Source organism: Mus pahari, chromosome 2, assembly GCF_900095145.1.
Source record: "Mus pahari chromosome 2, PAHARI_EIJ_v1.1, whole genome shotgun sequence".
In the NCBI taxonomy this organism is placed as follows: domain Eukaryota; kingdom Metazoa; phylum Chordata; class Mammalia; order Rodentia; family Muridae; genus Mus; species Mus pahari.
Genome location: NC_034591.1, coordinates 152,436,122 through 152,455,010, shown reverse-complemented (window position 1 = coordinate 152,455,010; position 18,889 = coordinate 152,436,122). Strand labels below are relative to the sequence as shown.

Sequence of the window (18,889 nt, the reverse complement as noted above, 5' to 3'; positions counted from 1 at the left end):
TTTTTTTTTTTTTTTTTTTTTTTTTTTTTTTGGTATTTCGGGACAGGGTTTCTCTGTGTAGCCCTGGCTGTCCTGGAACTTACTTTGTAGACCAGGTTGGCCTCGAACTCAGAAATCTGCCTGCCTCTGCCTCCCGAGTGCTAGGATTAAAGGCGTGTACCACCACTGCCTGGCAGTGATTATAATTTTAAAAGCTTGTAGTGAGTTAGTGTCTTTCTCCTTTGCTTGAGAAGGTTGCTGGCTATACACTTGATGAACCCCTTCCTTTGCACTTTTGGTAACTGGGCAAGGTTTGTTTTTTAATGGTCCCTAGACATAATTTTAATGTGTTAAGTTGGTTATGAAAGGTAATGGGCTGAAGAGGTGGCTCAGTAGTTAAGAGAACTGACTGCTCTTCCAAAGATCCTGAGTTCAAATCCCAGCAACCACATGGTGGCTCACAACCATCTGTAATGAGATCTGATGCCCTCTTCTGGGGTGTCTGAAGACAGCTACAGTGTAATTATATATAATAAATAAATTAATCTTTAAAAGAAAAAAAAAAAAAGGAGCGGTTGCTTGAATGAGTAAAGTTGGCGTGTAACCGAAGTTGTGCTTTGGGCGTTGTCTCGCGTCTCCTTTGACTTCCCACCTAGATTCTGCTCCTTTTGTGGTAGGGGTACTGACCACCGTCACCCGTGTCCATGTGGGGTCTCACACTTGATGTGTAGTCCAAGATGGCATTGAACTCCGATCCTCTTGCCTCAGCCTCTCGCCAGCTGGGATTCTAGGCATACACCATGCCTGACCTTAGGACGTGAATTAGTAGACAGCTTATGGGTTTGGAGTCCAGATTTGGCCCAGCACCAAATCACCTTGTGATTTCACATCATTCTTTTGTCTGAGCAGTAGTTTGTTCTAAAAACAAAACAAAAAACAATTTATGTGTGCGTGCCCATTCCCCCACCCTGATATGTGTGCCAGATGGAGGTCAGGAGATATCAGATCCCCTCAAGCTGGGGTTACAGGTGGTTGTTAGCCCCCAATGTAGAATGGACCTCAAGCCCTCTGCAAGGGAGGTGCTCCCTCTCAACGGCTGAGCCATCCCTCCAGCTCCAGCTTGTTCTTTTTAATAGTAAGAACCCTATGGTTCGTTTTATTTCTCACATTCTATAAAGTACAATCAAACTCAGCTGCCATCTGAGTGTTCGGAGGTTTTCTGAGAGGGTTGGCCAGGCCCCCCTGTTGCGTCTACCCTCAGGCTTCAGAAGAGCTAGCAGAATGGCAGAATTCTTCCTTTCTTTTTATAGGAATTACGACTCGGTCAAAACACAGCCCAAGAAATACGCCAAGTCCAAGTACGACTTTGTGGCGAGGAACAGCAGCGAGCTCTCGGTTATGAAAGATGACATCTTAGAGGTAACTGATTCTCATGGGCTTTGTCCTCTAAGAAAGTAAATTTGCTGAATTCTTCTAATATGCATCTGAGCCTTCTGAAAGAGATCCCAAGGTCAAGAAATTGTTTCGTTGTACTCAGTACACCTTGGGTACCTGTATCTCTCTAGAAGTCTTAGCTACTTAGTTTATCAGACCCCATAACAGTGTTGTTCACTCAAGAGATACCTAGGGCATTGTGGGACATGCAAGCACATTTCTTGGCTTGCCTAGTTGTCCTTTGTTCTGGGATTTATTCATTTTGTAACCAAGGCTAGTTACAATCTCAGTGGAGATGAATCATGATAGTTTAACCAAAGAAAATATTTCCTCTTTGAAAACACCTGCACAAATGTTCCTTGTACCGCATTTGGAAATCACACTGAGGGTAGCAGCTCTTAGGTCCTTCAGAGTTCATCTCCTTGAATGTATACAGTACATTTTGGCACAATACATTTTGTTAAAAGTAGTTTCCATATTTTCCCTTTCTATTCCACAAATGGAAATGATAGAATGTTCCAGAATGGCTATCTTATTTTCTTTCAAGTACCCCAAATGAAGCAGGGACATTCTGAGTACATACTTGGGATAGATTTGTCCTAGGATTTGTTTTATGCAAATATCAATAATAACAGTAATCAACAGAGCCTCTTAGTGTAATTGCTCAGAACTTCAGTCACTCTTATGCTTTATCCCAGTTCATTACCAGAAGTAAATTTTTTTTCTCTATTGAAATTGAGAAGTAAAAGTTGAACATTGTCCGTGCATGGCTGTATGGGTTTCCTTATAGAGATCGAGTCTCCATTCTTTGCATATTGACAGATACTGGACGATCGAAGGCAGTGGTGGAAAGTCCGGAATGCCACTGGAGACTCTGGGTTTGTGCCAAATAACATTCTGGATATCATGAGAACCCCAGAATCTGGAGTGGGGCGTGCTGATCCCCCATACACACATACCATACAGGTAACTTGGGTTCTGGGCAAAACTTAGTATGTGTGTTAATCACTTTGATATTAAATTGCTTTTGTTTTTGAGAGCAACTGAAAAGCAATGTGGATACAGTAGAGAGTGATGCATGATTTTCTGATTCATTTTCCGAGGAAACTCTTAAAGTGTCCAGCAATAAGTTACTGCTCTTATGAATGCTTTTTCCTTTTACATCAATTTGTAGTATTTCCGACAGATATAGATATTTTTCCCCTCTTTACTCATCAGTTGGCTCCGAGACTGCGGGGAGGGTGCATCTCCATCTTTTCCAGCGTTTGCCCTCAGAGTCTATTACATGTTCAGTCTCTGGCCAGCCTTCAGTTCACACTCAGCTCACCTTAGCCGATGCATGCACAGATGTCCTGGTGTTACAGTGTTATTCCTTATATTAAGGTTGGATATATCTGTGATGTAGATGAGACAGGACAGGTTCTTCCTCTGATCCCTGAAGACTTCCAGAGGCTCCCACACACCACAGTTTCAGGATTTTAGGGGGCGTGGTCCATTCCTCTGTTATGGCAGTTGCATTTACTTGAGCTGGCTCTCTGGAGTGAGGTCGTGTGATGGGGCTAGAGTGGGTGGACTCTCTATGCACAACCTCTGAACCCGAGTTGCTTCTTTTCCATGTCTTAGAGATGAAGTCCTAATTCCCGTGGAGAGAAAAACACCATTCCTGGCTCCATTTTTATTTTGAAGATGACAGTGTGTTCAGGCCTTGGACGGAGTCCATTGTCCCGGCTGCCACGCTGTTTCTGAGCACAGAGAGTTCCTTTTGACTCTCAAGTGTAGACTAGACCCTTGCCCCTTCCCAGAATGATTTGGCCTTACCAGAAGCCCCAAGCCAACCAAATATTAGCAGTGGGTGTGGAAACACATACCCATCTTCCCAGTACTGGGTGGGTGGAGGCAGGAGCATCAGGAATTCAATGTCATCTTGGACTAACAGAGAGAGAGAGAGAGAGAGAGAGAGAGAGAGAGAGAGAGAGAGAGAGAGAGAGAGAGAGAACGAACACATTGGTGGGGTTTGTTTGTATTTTTTCTTTTTTCTTTTTTCCTGACATGACACGTGTACTTACTTATGCCAATCATTTGTTATTAGCTTTTGATGCCAAAGAAGGAATTTGAATTATTCAAGGTATGGTCTGCTGTGTTTCCCATGGATTTTTGCAGTGATTTTTTTTTTTCTGAACTTAATTTTCCATACCTCTTTCTTCCCATAAGTTCTTCCTTCTTTAAGTGTGAGGTGTGGTCTCCTGGTGTAATGATATAAGGCTTCTCTCGGGAGGGGGAACGCCAATCATCTGCTTTCTTTCTTGAAATTTTTTTTTTAAATCTTATCTTTAACAGTGATATCATATGTGCTTGAAAGTGTGTGCCTAAAATCCCAAGAGGGGGTATTTGCCCTCTGAGAAAGTAAGGATTTTTTAAACATTCTAACTAATAACAAAGTGTAGCTTGCACTGTTTATAAAGAGTATCCTCCAGGCACATGGGCAAACAGATCCAAGAATTTCTAAGTGTACGTATTAAGAACAATGACTCAGATTGAGCTTGCCTTGCATGATTCCTAGGAAGAGATAAACTGAAAATAAGGTAACTTAATTAAGCTTACAAGTCATGTGTGTTCCAAATTTCTGTCCCCATTGGGACTCCCCAAACAGGAGTCTGCCTACTCCTTTCACTCTCTTCCTGCTTGCTGTTCAGTCTTGCCTTTTACTTCAGCTGTGACTCCTGCCCCAGGCTGTGTGGTGGCTTCCCTGTTTCAGGCTTCCCTCTAGCTAAAGCAAACCCAAGTGATGAGTGCACGCTGCAGGCAAGGCAAAAATAGTACAGAGAGAGAATAGACACACACAACCCACACACACACAACCCACATCCTCTCCCTCCCCCTCCCTCTCTCTCTCTCCCTCCCCTCCCTCTCTTTGTTCCCCTCCCTTTACTCTCCCCCTCCCCCTGATTCTTTTCTTTCACACCTCAACTTAGATTTTTGTCAACTTTGACACAACCAAGATTTTGTTTATTAAGTATTCAGAAGTTCCAGGAGTCTATGTTGAAACTTTGTGTAAATAGAGACAGACGTGTGGTCGCTGGGAAGGGTTGCATGTTCTAGCTGTTTCCTTTTGAACTCTTCCGTAGTCCCTATAGAAATGTGTGTGGAAGAGTGCTTGTGAGTGTGTGAGCCCTTTCCTTACCCCTCTTTCCCTCCCTTCTTCTCTGTCCTTTTCCTCCTTCCTGACCTCCCTCCCCATTCACTCCCCCCCCCCATGTGTAGAGTTTAGGGTGAGGACTTACCATTGAAAGGAATTGAGTAGAGTGGTTAAGAGCACTCACTGTTCTTCCAGACGACCTGAGTTCAATCCCCAACAACCACATGGTGGCTCACAACCATGTATAGTGGGATCTGATGCCCTCTTCTGGTGTGTCTGAAGACAGCTACTATGTACTTATATACATTAAATAAATAATAAAAGTACTGGGTTTTGTTTTTTTTTTAAAGAAAGGAATTGAAAACTCTCTACCTGGGAACTCTGGGCTGAATGCAATAGAGGTCTCATAAGTTGTAATAAACAGCCTACCTGCCATGACAGTGTCCTTACCTACCTGTCATGATATCACTGCATCCTTACCTACCTGTCATGACATCACTGTGTCCTTACCTTCCAGCCATGACATCGCTGTGTCCTTACCTACCTGCTATGACATCGCTGTGTCCTTACCTACCTGCTATGACATCGCTGTCTTTACCTATCTGCCATGACATCACTGTGTCCTTACCTACCTGTCATGATATCACTGCATTTTTACCTACCTGATATGACATCACCGTGTCCTTACCTACCTGCCATGACATCACTGTGTCCTTACCTACCTGCCATGACATCACTGTGTCCTTACCTACTTGCTGTGACATCACTGGATTCTTACCTACTTGCTGTGACATCACTGGATCCTTACCTACCTGCTCTGATACACTGTGTCCTTACCTACCTGCTATGACATCACTACATTCTTACCTATTTTCCATGACATCACTGTGTCCTTACCTACTTTCTGTAACATCACTGAATCCTTACCTACCTGCTCTGATACACTGTGTCTTNCATTCTTACCTATTTTCCATGACATCACTGTGTCCTTACCTACTTTCTGTAACATCACTGAATCCTTACCTACCTGCTCTGATACACTGTGTCTTTACCTACCTGCCATGACATCACTGTGTCCTTACCTATTTGCTGTGACATCACTGTGTCCTTACCTACCTGCCGTGACACCCCTGCATCCTTACCTACCTGCTATGACATCACTGCATTCTTACCTATTTTCCATGACATCACTGTGTCCTTACCTACTTTCTGTAACATCACTGAATTCTTACCTACCTGCTCTGATACACTGTGTCCTTACTTACCTGTTATGACAGTGTCCCTACCTACCTGCTGTGACACCACTGCATCCTTACCTATCTGCCATGACATCACAGCTTCTCTCAAGGGATTCCTGTCCTTGAGGAACTTGTAGTAGTTCTAAAAATCATAGAGTAGGATGGGAAAGAAAACCCCTCAGAAACATCCCAGTCAAGTACCTGTCTCTACACCAGCATCCCAGAGACCTGATCCCAGAGCACCTCCCCCATGTACTGTGTGGTCAGGACAGTCGCCATGCAGGCATCATTTTAGACTAATGTGTCCATTTCTTGCATTTTGTATGTCCTTTTTTTTTTTTTTAATACTTTAGGAAAACTGTGCACATTCTGAAATGGACTAGCAACTTGGGCATTTTGTATGTGACAAACCTGGGCCTGGATGTGAACTGCTCCTCTCCCCTCGCAGTGCTTTTTAAATGGCCACAGTTGTCCTTCTCATTTTCGTCCCCTTCCCTTTATACTCCTGAGGGATTCTGGGAACAGTTCCTGGTGTAGGCTCAAGGGCAGCTCTTGTCCAGTGCTGCACACCTTTTTTCTGGGTCTGTTCTAGCAGCCGGGGTCTTCACGCCTGGAGCAGCACAGGATAGGTGTGAGTTCTCACCAGAAGTCCCTGGGGCTGGTTTCATAATCCTCACATTTAGAGTGATTTTAACAGCTCTCCAAAGGCAGATTCCCACCTGTGCACTAACCCCCATGACTTTGCCAGGAGTTTTTAAATAAAAGAGGTAGAAATGAGATGGAGAATTTACTAAAGTGTTGGTGTGTGTGTGTGTTTATGATGTATGTGTTTGTGCATGTGAATGTGTGTAGACAAGTATCTCTGTTGTGCCTATGTGAGTATATGTCTCTCTGTGTGTTTGTGATGTGATGTGATGTATGTATGTGTGTGTGTTTCAGTGAAGCCACAGGGCAGGGAAGTAAATGCTTTTGAAATGAACAGAAAAGTGGTCTGGCTTTCTGTTAAAACTGTAGATCACCCCAAGGACTTTGCCTCTCTTTTCTGGGCAACAGATGGCCCCCAGACTGCTTCCTTTCCATTCAGAGTCTGCTGCCACATAAAGTTTTTTTTTTTTAATTATTTTTTACTTTATTCCCAGGCTAGTACTGGTCATCTCCTAAAAGAACCATTTCCCATGGGTCTCCTGCTGTGTGAGGAGTAGAAATTACTTCCTCCTGCTCTTATTTCTATTACACCCACAGCTGGGCTAACCAATGTTTTTGTGTTGTTAAATACTGAGTTTTTGTTTTTATTATTTTTGTAGTTTTTCTTACTCCACCAAGGGGTAGGGATTAAATAATGACCAGTGTCCAAGAAGCCATTGTCAGGTCTTGTGACGCCCCCCTCTATTTCTTGGCTGTTGTAGAATTGTGTAGAAAGCCTACTTTGGTGTTGGTGCAGATTCTTGCCTTGGTTTTGTGAGTGGCCAGCTGTGCGCCTTTAGACATAGAATTTTGTCTTTTCTCGATTCCTGTGTGTGTGACTGTGGACGAGAGGAACCTATACAATTCCCTTATCCTCTATATACATGTTAAATTGCTTTAAACTGAAGGTGGAAATCCTTTCCAGAAGTGACCGTGAGACCACCAGCAGTATTGATCCCAGCCCATCTCATTCATGTCTTGTTTAAACTCGTTCCAAATGCTGAAATACTGCTGGACAGAGAATGACCATCTTTTTAACATCACTTCATAGTCTTCCTTTTAATACTCTGTTAAAAGTGGTTATAAATTATTTACAGAGGACCCTACCCCATTAGTTAGAGGTATGGTTCTTAAACAAGGACAGCTACTGTTTTTGTTGAGTAAGTGTGTGTGCATGTTGTATGAGTGTGTGTGTATGTATGTGTGTGTGTGTTTGTATAGTGCATACACACACACAATAATGTTAAAAGTGCATGCACTATAAAGTAAAATCATCACGAAAGTAAAAGAATGAGCATTCATTCACACAGTTACCCATCTCCCGACAAGAGAAGCCATGATCTGCTCCTTTAGCAAACCTGACTCTAAGACACCGTCACAAGCATGCCCCTCCCACTGAGCTTTCGTTTCTCTGATTCTACTCCACCATCTGCTACTTTGTGTCAAAAGACCTGCATCCCGGTTTTCTGTGCTTACCATTCCAGTCCTGGTAACTGCAATTTCTCTGTTTGTATGCTTGACTCTAAGTTGTCAATAAGATGAACCTGTATCATAGAGTCCTCACATAATGCTCTCATGATCAGAGTGGGCCCTGGGGTATTCTGACTGAGGGATATTTCACGGGGGGGGGGGGGGGGGGGGGGGGGGGGGGGGGGGGGGGGGGGGGGGGGGGGGGGGGGGGGGGGGGGGGGGGGGCAGGGGGGGGTACTGAGCTCTTGAGTAGAGCCTGGTGGGGATTAATCATGTATTTACAAACTCCTGTGCTGGCTGACTTGTGGGTAGGTAATTTTGCTGTCAAAATCCAGTTTGCTCATGTTTGCTGTTATTTGATGTAAATTATAATTGATATTTTTTTCACTCCCATCTCCCGTGTTAATTTTCTCATTGACTGTGGTTCGCTCCATCTCCTAATAGCAATTACTTGGCGAGCTGTCAGAGGTAACTCACACCCGGTCCCTCCTGGCAATTCTTCCTCCTGGGTTTTTTGTTTTTTTGTTTTTTTTCTTTTCTTTTTTGGATTCAGTTTCTGGACTTAACACCCTCCAAATATTCCAGCTGTGCCATTTTCAGCACAGAATTTCAGAGAGGCCAAATTTCAAGGGAGAAAAATAAAGATGCTGTTCCATGCAGGGCAAAATTGTAAGATGAGTTCTCTGCCGCTGGCTTTGTTAGGTTTTACTTGCATAATCTCCCCTCTGAAGGACTGCGCAGCCCAGCATCAGGTGTGTTAACCTCCATCATTTCACTGCCTCAGAGGTTTTACCCAGTTTCGGTTCCTAAAGAAGAGTGACTCACCCCAACTTAATTGTCAGTAGGAAAGTGTGTTTCTTAAGAGGAGAGACATTCTGAGTCCTCTCAGAGAGAGGCACAGGATGCTTTGTGTACAGAGGAGCTTGGCGTTTGTGAGAGACGATGATGGGACTCAGGAAGTGACAGCATTATACAGACGTGGGTCCATCCCAGCCACACTGGGAGGGTTGTGGAGATGTAGGAGTTCAGTGGTGATTCCCGGGAACGGCCCCGGGCCAAGGTTCCTCATCAGATTGGAGCCTGGGCCTCTTTGGGGCATGAAGAAAAGGCTCCAAGTGAACTGTGCTCAAGGAAGTCTTCCAGGACTGGAGGTGTGTTGTGAGTCACTGGTCTGTGCCTCCAACAGGAAGAGTCCAGCCCAGGAGTGTAACTGCAGAGAGCAGGCGCTTAGCAGTAGGAGGAGAGGAACAGAGGTGTTGGGGGAGGGACTTAGGGTCAGCCCTGACTCAGTGACTTTCAGAATGAGTCACACTGATTGGAGGATCTGGTTCTCTCTCCCTTCTGTTGTCAGAGGTTGGAGGCGTGACACAGTCTGAGAAGGCTGAGGGGAGAGGGGAATATGCAAGTAAATATAATCTATGGCACAGGTCATGGGAATGGCTCTACATGGCTTTCGAAGCTTCCATTCGGTTTACGCTTTTGACCTGTTGTTGAATGAGGTCCTTTGGTACAGTTGCCTTCTACAGCAGCAGGGTTTGAATGAACCGGGACCAGAATACTTGGCAAGCCCAGCTCCAGGCTTGCCTGTGACACTGTCACCTTGTTCTGAGTGTCTCACAGTATTATCCCAAGATAGAAAAACACTAGCTGTTCTTGTTTTTATGGAAGCAGGCAGAATGAATCACATTGTGGCACTCAGAGCCTGTAGCACTTTTTGTTGGCATAGGTTTTGGAAAAAAAAAACAAAAAAACAATCATTGAAATTCTGGCACTTTTGGAACACTGACATGATTTCATTAAGCCATCACGAAGTGAAGTGCCAAGGACATGCTTGTCTAGGGAACAAAACATATATATTAAGTGTCTTTGGTGTGTGCTAAGTGGAACTTTTGGTGATGTTTGCTATGTTTGGATTGCTTTAGATATCTTTTGGCCCAAATATGAGAAATATCTTGTGGGGTTTGTAATGACACACCAATGCTTTCTGACACATTATTCGGTATATTAGAAGTGTCTCTAAGAGTAGATGCTGGGAGCATCAGAAACCTCTTGCTCTCCCGCTTACCTTTGTGGCAGTCACTTACCCACCTCCCATCTCCTCCCCCATGCTCACCTTGTTGCCTCCCTCCACTCTGTATCTAGCAACACTCCCTAGTCCTCTTTGAGTCCCCCTCCCCTCCCACCTTCCCAGCACCCCCTTCCACCTTTACACCATCTGCTGGGATGAGTCATAACCTTGAGAAACAGCCACAAAGCCCGAGGGTCCCTTCCACAGGTGTTAAGTTCTCTTCCTGGGAAGGCACCTTGGTCAGTCGTTGGTGTGTTGTTTTGTGAGTGACAATTTAGTTTTAAGGTAATGTGTGGTGTGTATTTTGATGGTTTTGGTATCTGTGGCAATCCAGGGTGGGGGATACTCTTAAAACTCAGGATTGCCTTATATTTGGGCCGCTTAGAAGTGAGAAGTAAATACTGCAAGCCCCAGATTTTTTTATCTGCCAACCTTACCTGTTAACTGAAACTGTGCTGGTGCAGTATTTAAATGTCACTTCAACTGTAACTTTGCATCTTTGATTCTGCAAAGATGCATCTGTGGAAAGCTTGTAGTCTTTAACATGTAACTGTCTGCTAGCTACATTGTTTTATCTATATTTAAGGTTTTGGCTATTGTATTGAATATGAAATATACACAAGTACTATTTTCTCATAGCTCAATTGTATACTTTACCACATCTTCCTTTGAAAATGTAAATCCCTGCCCAGAGGCTTCCCCTCCCTTCCCCCTCTCCCTTCCCCTCCCCCTCCCTCTGCCCCTCCTCCCCCCCCCACCCTTTCCTCTTCTCTTTTCTGTTCTGTGGACAGGAGGATGGGCTAGAGCATCTCCGTGTTGGGCAAATGCTCTAGCACACATCCCCTACCAGAGCTGGGCCTTTATCCCCCTCCCTCCCTGTGTTCCCGTTTTTTAACAAAGAAGATTTCTAATATGAATAAATGAGGAGTAATATGGTGGTAGAAAAGGCTGTACCTTGAAAAAGTTAATAACAACCGTCTAAACTTAGTTAATTATTTTAAAAGCATAGTCCCTTTATTTTCAAGATTCACACATTGCTCCTTAACCCTCCTTGTAAACAAAAGATCTAAAGACCCTTGGCTGTGGCCTACATTTAAAACAAGAGAAAGCAACACTAAGTGTTACTAACTTTCAGCACCACTGAAGTTATTATTCACTTAAACTGTAAAATAATCAGAGTGTTTCTAACCTACCGTAGTCATGTGTAAGTTCAAGCCCAAACTTAGCTTTCTTGGTATGTATTATTATGATATTCATTATTTTTTGTTTGAACTTGACACTCTTTAAACTCACACATTGACTTTGAACATAGTCTTAATAACTGTGAAATCGTATTGGATTAAAAGTGTATATACAGACCTACATTACTAAGGATGGGCACAGGTAACTTTACAAAAAAAAAAAAAATCCAACGATGTTCTGTCAATTTGTGCTTCATTTTCCAGCATAAGCACACACACAGGCATGCACACACTCATTCATATATATGTATATATGTTCACACATATATATTTCAGGTTAATTATTATCTTTTTTAGAAACAAAGGACGGAATACGGCCCGAGATCAGCTGATACTCCTTCTGCCCCATCACCCCCTCCAACGCCAGCACCCGTTCCTGTCCCCCTTCCACCTTCTGTACCAGCACCAGTTTCTGTACCCAAGGTTCCAGCAAATGTCACCCGTCAGAACAGCAGCTCCAGCGACAGTGGGGGCAGCATTGTGCGGGACAGCCAGAGATACAAACAACTCCCAGTGGACCGTAAGTTTCCCCGGGGGCCAGACCACTGAGTCTATTCATAGTAAATAATAAGTATTCATAGTAAATATTGTGACGTAAATAATAGCTGCTTATACTTCACAGATGTTTGCCGGGTTTCTCTACCTCTGAGTCTCTCTAAGAAGCAGATCATTTTTCTCAGCCCTCTAAGGCATGTATCTCTGCACATACCCCAGTGGTGGTGTCACTGTTGAAGGCACACTTTCTTGAACAGATATACTGGGACGAACATTCCTTCGCACCTACAAACTTCAAGGATTTAGAGCCTCTACGTATTTGAGAGTCTGGAAAGTGGGGAAAACCACACTAATTTGTTTCTTAGGACACGTGTGAAGATTCAATGAGATATTACCTGAAAAGTAGGACACTTGGGGGCACCCCATCTCTCTCTCCCGACAAGTTTTTGTTTGTCACAACTGAGGCCTCTGCTGGCACCTCACCAGGTGTGCTTGGTAATACTGTGCATTGGGCAGGCAGCTGGAAAAGTGAGCAGTGCTGGGTTTGAAGACTCGGAATGATTTTGACCAGTATAAGCAGGTAGTCAGCAAATGCCCGCTGCTATCATTGGCATCTCCTCCTCTTCCTCTCTGTCCTCTCCCGAGGATCTGCCGTCCTCAGACACATACACAATCACATCAATTTTACACAGTCGTCCACCTGTCTCAATGTCAAATTTGCTTCTAACTTGGACATTGTATTTTCACAAATTAAAATGGATTTTCCCATGAGAATGGTATCTGTGAGGACCATTGTAAAATAAACAAAATTGAAGATGCTATGATAACATAGGATTCTTCTGTGGCTGGGGCAGAGCTGTGTGGATATAGTCTGAAAGCCAGAGGTAACCCTGAGAGGTTTTGGCATCTCACATCTTAGAGCCATATGCTTCATGTCTGATTATGTTTGTAAGGCACTGCAAGTCAGCCTGCTTGACTGTAGCTCGTTACAGAAAACTTGGAAAACTAAAACCAGGAAAACATTTCCTATAGCTGAAGTTTGAGAAAAGGTCAGGGACATGTTGTTTGGGAAATATCTACCATCCTGCCCCAGGGCCACACCCGAGGTCCTTTGCCTTTCTCTCTATAAATCCTCTTACTATAAATGATGGATCTGTTTCTATTCTCTTCAGTACTATTTATGTTGTGGAGAAGGGCTGATTCCCAGCTTAGTCTCACTGTACAGTCTTGCCTTTGACACCGGGTGCCTGTACTGAACTATCAGCTTCAGAGCTGATGTCACAGACCTGCAGGCTCCTGAGGCGCAGGTGTGGTTGAAATTTTAATCTCTACCTGGGGTCTCTACCCCACCTTTGACCTTCTAGTTCCTGGATAAAAGACACCCATGGCCTTTGTATTTACCATAAGCTGTAAACAGCACTAGAGCTGGGCAGATAGCTAGCCTCTATGCTATTAGGATCTACTTTCCTATGGATAACCCTGAGTTATTACTTACTGTATTTCATCTGGGCTGCTCTGATTGGCCAGTGCTCGGGGCTGTGTTTTTATGGCTTACCAAACCCGTGGCAGCTTCTCCTTCCTCCTCCTGCACTTTCTTCTCCTGCTCCTCTTCCGACCCCAAGGCCAGGAAACCTAAACCCCACCTACCTATGTCTCTTCTGCCTAGCTATTGGCTCTTGTCATCTTTATTTACCAATCAGAAATAACTTGGTGGACTCTCTCCTCTCTGGGACAACCAGGTCTTGGAGGCCTGCACTTAGCAATACAGTAGATCACAAAAGACCAAACCTTAACACACAGGTCAAACTATATTCCTAAATATTTTGGTGCCTTTTGACCCAAGTGGGTTCTGGCTACATGTGACCTTCATGATCAGTCTCAATAAATGGAAAATCCTAGAGAGGAGAAGTAGATGCATTATTCTTTAACTGTTATGGAAATAGTGGCTAGATGTAATAAGCACAAGCCTATTTCATGCATGAGTTTTTCTCCTGAAGTATAAATGATTCAAATCACCTCTTTATTCATGTTTGACCGCATTAGAAAATAAAAGAGGGGCCAGTAAGATGACCCAGTAGGAAATGGTGCTTACCACGAAGCCTGACCTGACCTGAATTCAGTCCCTGAGATCTATAGGGCAAAAGGAAAGAACCAACTCTCTTGTGTTGTCCTCTGAAAACACACACACACACACACACACACACACACACACACGAATAAATAAATAAATAAATAATGCAAAATATAATGAAAAATGAAAAATTGGAAAAACAACTAATTCAGTATCAGAAATGACTGTGTATGAGTGTGAAAATATGTGTAACTCTGAGCTTTTAAAGGGATGCTTCATTTTCAAAGATACCAGAGAAATAGTTTTCAGCTGGGAAAGTCCTATGACTGTTTCATTTCCCTGGGGAACATTCCCTCTGAGAAACGACTCGCCTTTTCTCCTTCCTTCCCACGAGTTTACACATGACTCTGTCTGACACGTCAGTGCAGTGATCTCTGACCCTCGGGTGGGCTGGTCCAGGCCTGGGGTCAGAGGTCAGAAGCATCCAGTCCCCTTTTGGAGCAGTGCACGGCCTGGAACAGCCTGTTCTTTGTCCCACTTGAAGAAACTCAAGAGCCTACTGGGGAAGATGCATAGCTTGAATTCTTGTACAAGTAAACTCTCCTGATAATTGAAACTTACCATTTTCATGTCAGATTTTCATATGTGAACGGGTCCCAGGGTCTGTAAAATAGACCAAATTGACACATGAACTTGCTTCCTTAACCTCAGATTTCTTTTTTAAATATCTCAAGAGTGCATTTTGGCATTAAATAAATTTATTTCTTTGTATGAAATGAATATTTCCTGATAGCACATTTTTAGAGCTTTTTTTTTTCCTGAACACAGGTCAAGGCTATCTTCATGGTCATTTAGCAGATGGCAAAATTAAGTATGTGTGTCCACATTTCTCTCAAGATAAGCTCCTTGCTACTACAGTCTCTGTTCATTCCCCAAACTTCTGATAAAAATAAAAGGGAAAAGCTAAAAAGTGGGAACTCAAGCAAATCTCATGGCCGCGAGCAAGGGCGAGGTGTCAAATATCTGTCTGAATTCAGCAAAGGGTGGAGATGGGTGGAGTGTTTGTGCTGTATGCATGAGGATCTGAGTTCAGATCTCCAGCGCCCGTGTAAATAGCCAGGCACAGCTATGAACTTCATTCAGGCAGAGACAGGCAGATCCTCTGCTCTCTGGCCATCCAGCCATGGCAGCAAGCTCTCCAGGTTCAGTGAGAAACTGTCTGAATATATAACTTGGGGAGTGATTGGCAAAGACATCTGACCTTTGACCTACATACAAGTTCACATGCATAACACACACACACACACACACACACACACACACACACACACACACACACACACACACACGAATGCGCCCTCTGTACGGAACTGCTACTTGGAGGTGGTTGGAGCCAGGTACTGTGTAAGCGTTCAGGTCAGTCCATCACAGATCCGGAAAGCATCATCTCTGGCCACTTTCGAAGATGCTGTTAGTTTGCTCTGCATTTCTTCACTCCTTTGAAATCTAAGCCCTTTGACTTGACCGCAGTCCTTTGCAATCAGAACTGGTACTGTAGGGAGAGGTGTGTTTGTTGTTAGGAGAGAACATTGAAAATGGAAATCAAAACAAGGGGCTAGAAAGAGGTGTCTTTGTGATGCCCCGAGAAAGCCTAACTGTGGCCTTGTGGCCCTCTCCAGTGTATTTCAGTGTGGTGGTGGTTTCTCTTTGTCATTTAAAGCTGACCGATCTCCTGCACAGCATGGCATCCTATGAGCTAAAGCAGCTCCTGGAACCCGGGTTCTGTTTCCTTTAATCATCCATGATACCCTTTCGTGTCTTTCTTCTTCCATTTTTCTTTCTCTTTCTTTTTGTTAATTATATATATACTTTCATTTCTTCAAAACATTTCCTACATGGAAAGGGGTTCTCACTCCAAGAGGTTTTGCTGGCAGTGGTTACTGGGGGAGACAAAGTCATTGTCTTAGTGCTGTAACCACTGGTGAATTACAAATGCTCCAGGGGCTAGCGTCATACCGAGCCTCTGGGTGAGCCACGAAGCAAACACAACAAGAGGACCTGAAGGCAGGATGGTTGCACAAGTGGAGGGTGGTGGGAGTTAGGGTGGGAGGTGAGGAGGGGTGAATATGAGCCATATATATATATATGTATATATTACATATATGTATATGTATATATAATATACATGTATATAGAGAGAAAGAGTGAGAGAGAAAATTGTTGAAGAATGAACTAATTAACGTTAACATCTCTTTCAAACTTGAGACCTTAATACAAATTAGACTCTGATAGCACTAATTGTTTCACAGTTCACTTACTTTCCAGAGACACTAAACACTCTCTCTGAGTGGCATAAAAAGCTCCCCAGCTGTCAGGTCATTGCCGCTTGCCAAGATAATTAGTTAATTGGTTTATGATACCAGTCTGAGTTCTTGAGAACACCAACAGATAGCAATATACCAAAATATGCACTTGTATTTTTGATGCATTAGAGGTACTATGTCCCTTTATTTCGATCCCCTTGCCATTTTTTTTCTCATAACACATGCTCATTCATAAGCACATGGCTAGGAGTGGGGGGTGCTGGGAAAGTTCACCGGGGGTCATCTCAGCCATCTGAGTATAGAACAGACCTGGTCTGAAAATCAGACCAGCTGGGTCAGCTCATTTCTATGGCTAATTGACAGAGACACTCAGACAGATCATTTCTCTTCGTTCTTCATCTCCTGACCTAGATAACATGATGATTGGAACATGGTGGTTATCAAGGTCTCAGGGAAAAGGGAAGGTGAATGACTGTCTGCCTGGATGAGACTGGTAGCATGGTCAGGAGTTGGAGGCTGAGGTAGCTATGTGGATTGGAAATGCTCTGGGGAAGGAAGTTACCATTTTAACCAGGGCTGGAGAAGCTAGAGCTACAAAGGGATCCAAGTAGGTGAGGTGATGGGGATTCCAAGCAAAAGAGGCTCCAAGGAAGCAATACCACATCAGCTAGGGTAGGGAGCTGGAGGAGAGTCAGATGATTTCCTCTGAGGGGTAGCGACCAGGCCGGCAGCACCATCAGTGCAGTGGTTTGGAGCCCAGGAGCTGCAGTGTCTGATAGTCCATCTGTTAGCAGAGGATGACAGGAGATCCAGGGGGCGGGGATGGGGGTGATGGAGAGCGGGAGCAGAAAAGAGGTAGGTTCCTGCCTCTGACCCAGCTGGAGGCAGGCAAGAGAAAGAAGTAGCAGGATTGGCAATACATTTTGAAGTGGGGGATTCAAGGGATTTGCTCATTGAGTCTGTCCGATGTAGATTGAAGGGCTATACCACCGGGTGGTTCTGAGGTAAATGGAAAGATGAAGTTGCCATTAAAGAGTGAAGAAATGTAAAAAGAAAGCCAGTAAGCTTGATGAGCTCAGAGCACTGAGGAGATGCTGAGGTCGGACAGAGTACCTTTGAGGGACATTTTAGAGGAGATTATTATTTACTGACTTTCGAGTCAGGGTTCCATGGTGCAGACCACGCTGCCGTGGGATTCACTGTGCAGTTTCTGAGGTTTCTTTTGACCTCCTTAATTTTATTCCTAAGTCAGGAAGTGAGATCATCAGAGCGAGGACCAAAACCAGGTTGGAGGTCTGTAGAGCAAGCCTTGGCTATGAAAGCATCATCTAAGGAGAGAGGGTCATATGTGGTCTTAACCAAGGCCCTCGGACATCCAGGCCAGACAGACAGGGGAGGCTGGCATGGGGACTGTGGTGTGTTTGTGTCCCAGCTGTCTGCCTACTGAATGATGACAGCAGCTTTCTCCCTTGACCACCCCCAGCTGTGGCCATCAGAGGGGCTTCTAGATAAGTCCCTGGATGAGATCTTACTGGTTGAAGATAAGCAGGTCCGCAGGCAGCCTAGTGGGGGTCCTCACTGTTAACCAAGCAGAAGGAGCTCAGCTGCTTTCTCACGTACAGTAGAACAGGTGCAGGCCCAGCCTGTGGAGATGACTGAGCCAAGAGAGGGGCCAGGACGAGGCTTTAACAATGCGTCATGCAGTTTATACTGTGTTGAGGTACAAGTGAGGGGAGATAGCAAGAACTCTCTAACCCTGGACCTCAAGCTTCACCGGACTCTGAGGCTGGTTAGGGTTGGGGTTCTGGAGGGGGACATCACGTTAGAGATGTCTGACCATGACCGCCCCCTCTTGGTGTCCAGGAAGGAAGTCCCAGATGGAAGAGGTGCAGGATGAACTCTTCCAGAGGCTGACCATCGGGCGCAGTGCCGCACAGAGGAAGTTCCACGTGCCACGGCAGAACGTCCCAGTGATCAATATCACTTATGACTCCTCACCAGAAGAAGTAAAGACGTGGCTGCAGTCAAAGGGATTCAACCCCGTGTGAGTGTCCGGTGTTGACTGGCTGCCTTCTCAGCTGGGCCACTTATGTGCCACCCATGACTCTGATAAGTTGTCAGAGCCCATGCTTTGTCCCGTAATGAGGAAATGGGGGCTAACTCTTCAAAGGCAAAGAAGAGGAAGGTAGAATTGGGAAAAGAGAGTGGCAAATTTCTAGTTGTTGGTGTGTACTCACCAGTCCCTTGAACAGTTGTTACCAGCTGTGAGGGCTGCTGGCATTTTACTCTTTATCATCATTTATGCCGGGAAGAGGACGATGGTCTTAGCTAGGCCATACCTTGTAGGACATGTAACATAAGTCTTCCTGCTGATGGATAGCATGTCTCAAGGCTGTAAATCTGAGGGATCTTTATTGCTTTAGTATCTCTGATCTAAAAGTCTGTAGATGTTTTGTGTATACACAGAACCATCCATGAATAATTCATGTTGGAGGAATCTTAATATAGAAACTCAGTCACTTGCGAGTGTCACATTATCTGCCAATGAAGTGCAGTTGTTAGTCACCACGTTACTAGAAAGCTGTCTATTGCTGTGTTTGGAGTAAGAAACATAAGCCCGAGGAGGGTGATAATTAGAAGCCCAACTGCATCCTGATAGATAGATAGATAGATAGATAGATAGATAGATAGATAGATCATTAGAAGCCCAACTACATCCTGATAGATAGATAGATAGATAGATAGATAG

General features: G+C 44.3%; 1 protein-coding gene across 5 annotated transcripts in view; it reads left to right on the top strand.

Moving 5' to 3' along the window:
• Positions 1-18,889, top strand: part of Eps8 (epidermal growth factor receptor pathway substrate 8) — a 165,881-nt gene that overhangs the window by 141,303 nt on the left and 5,689 nt on the right. For all 5 annotated transcript variants that reach the window (XM_021189969.1, XM_021189967.2, XM_029534910.1 and 2 more), the window contains 4 exons: positions 1,290-1,398; positions 2,236-2,379; positions 11,548-11,770; positions 18,004-18,184. In XM_021189969.1, the coding sequence (XP_021045628.1) occupies positions 1,290-1,398; positions 2,236-2,379; positions 11,548-11,770; positions 18,004-18,184 (657 nt within the window). The remainder of the gene's footprint in view (positions 1-1,289; positions 1,399-2,235; positions 2,380-11,547; positions 11,771-18,003; positions 18,185-18,889) is intronic.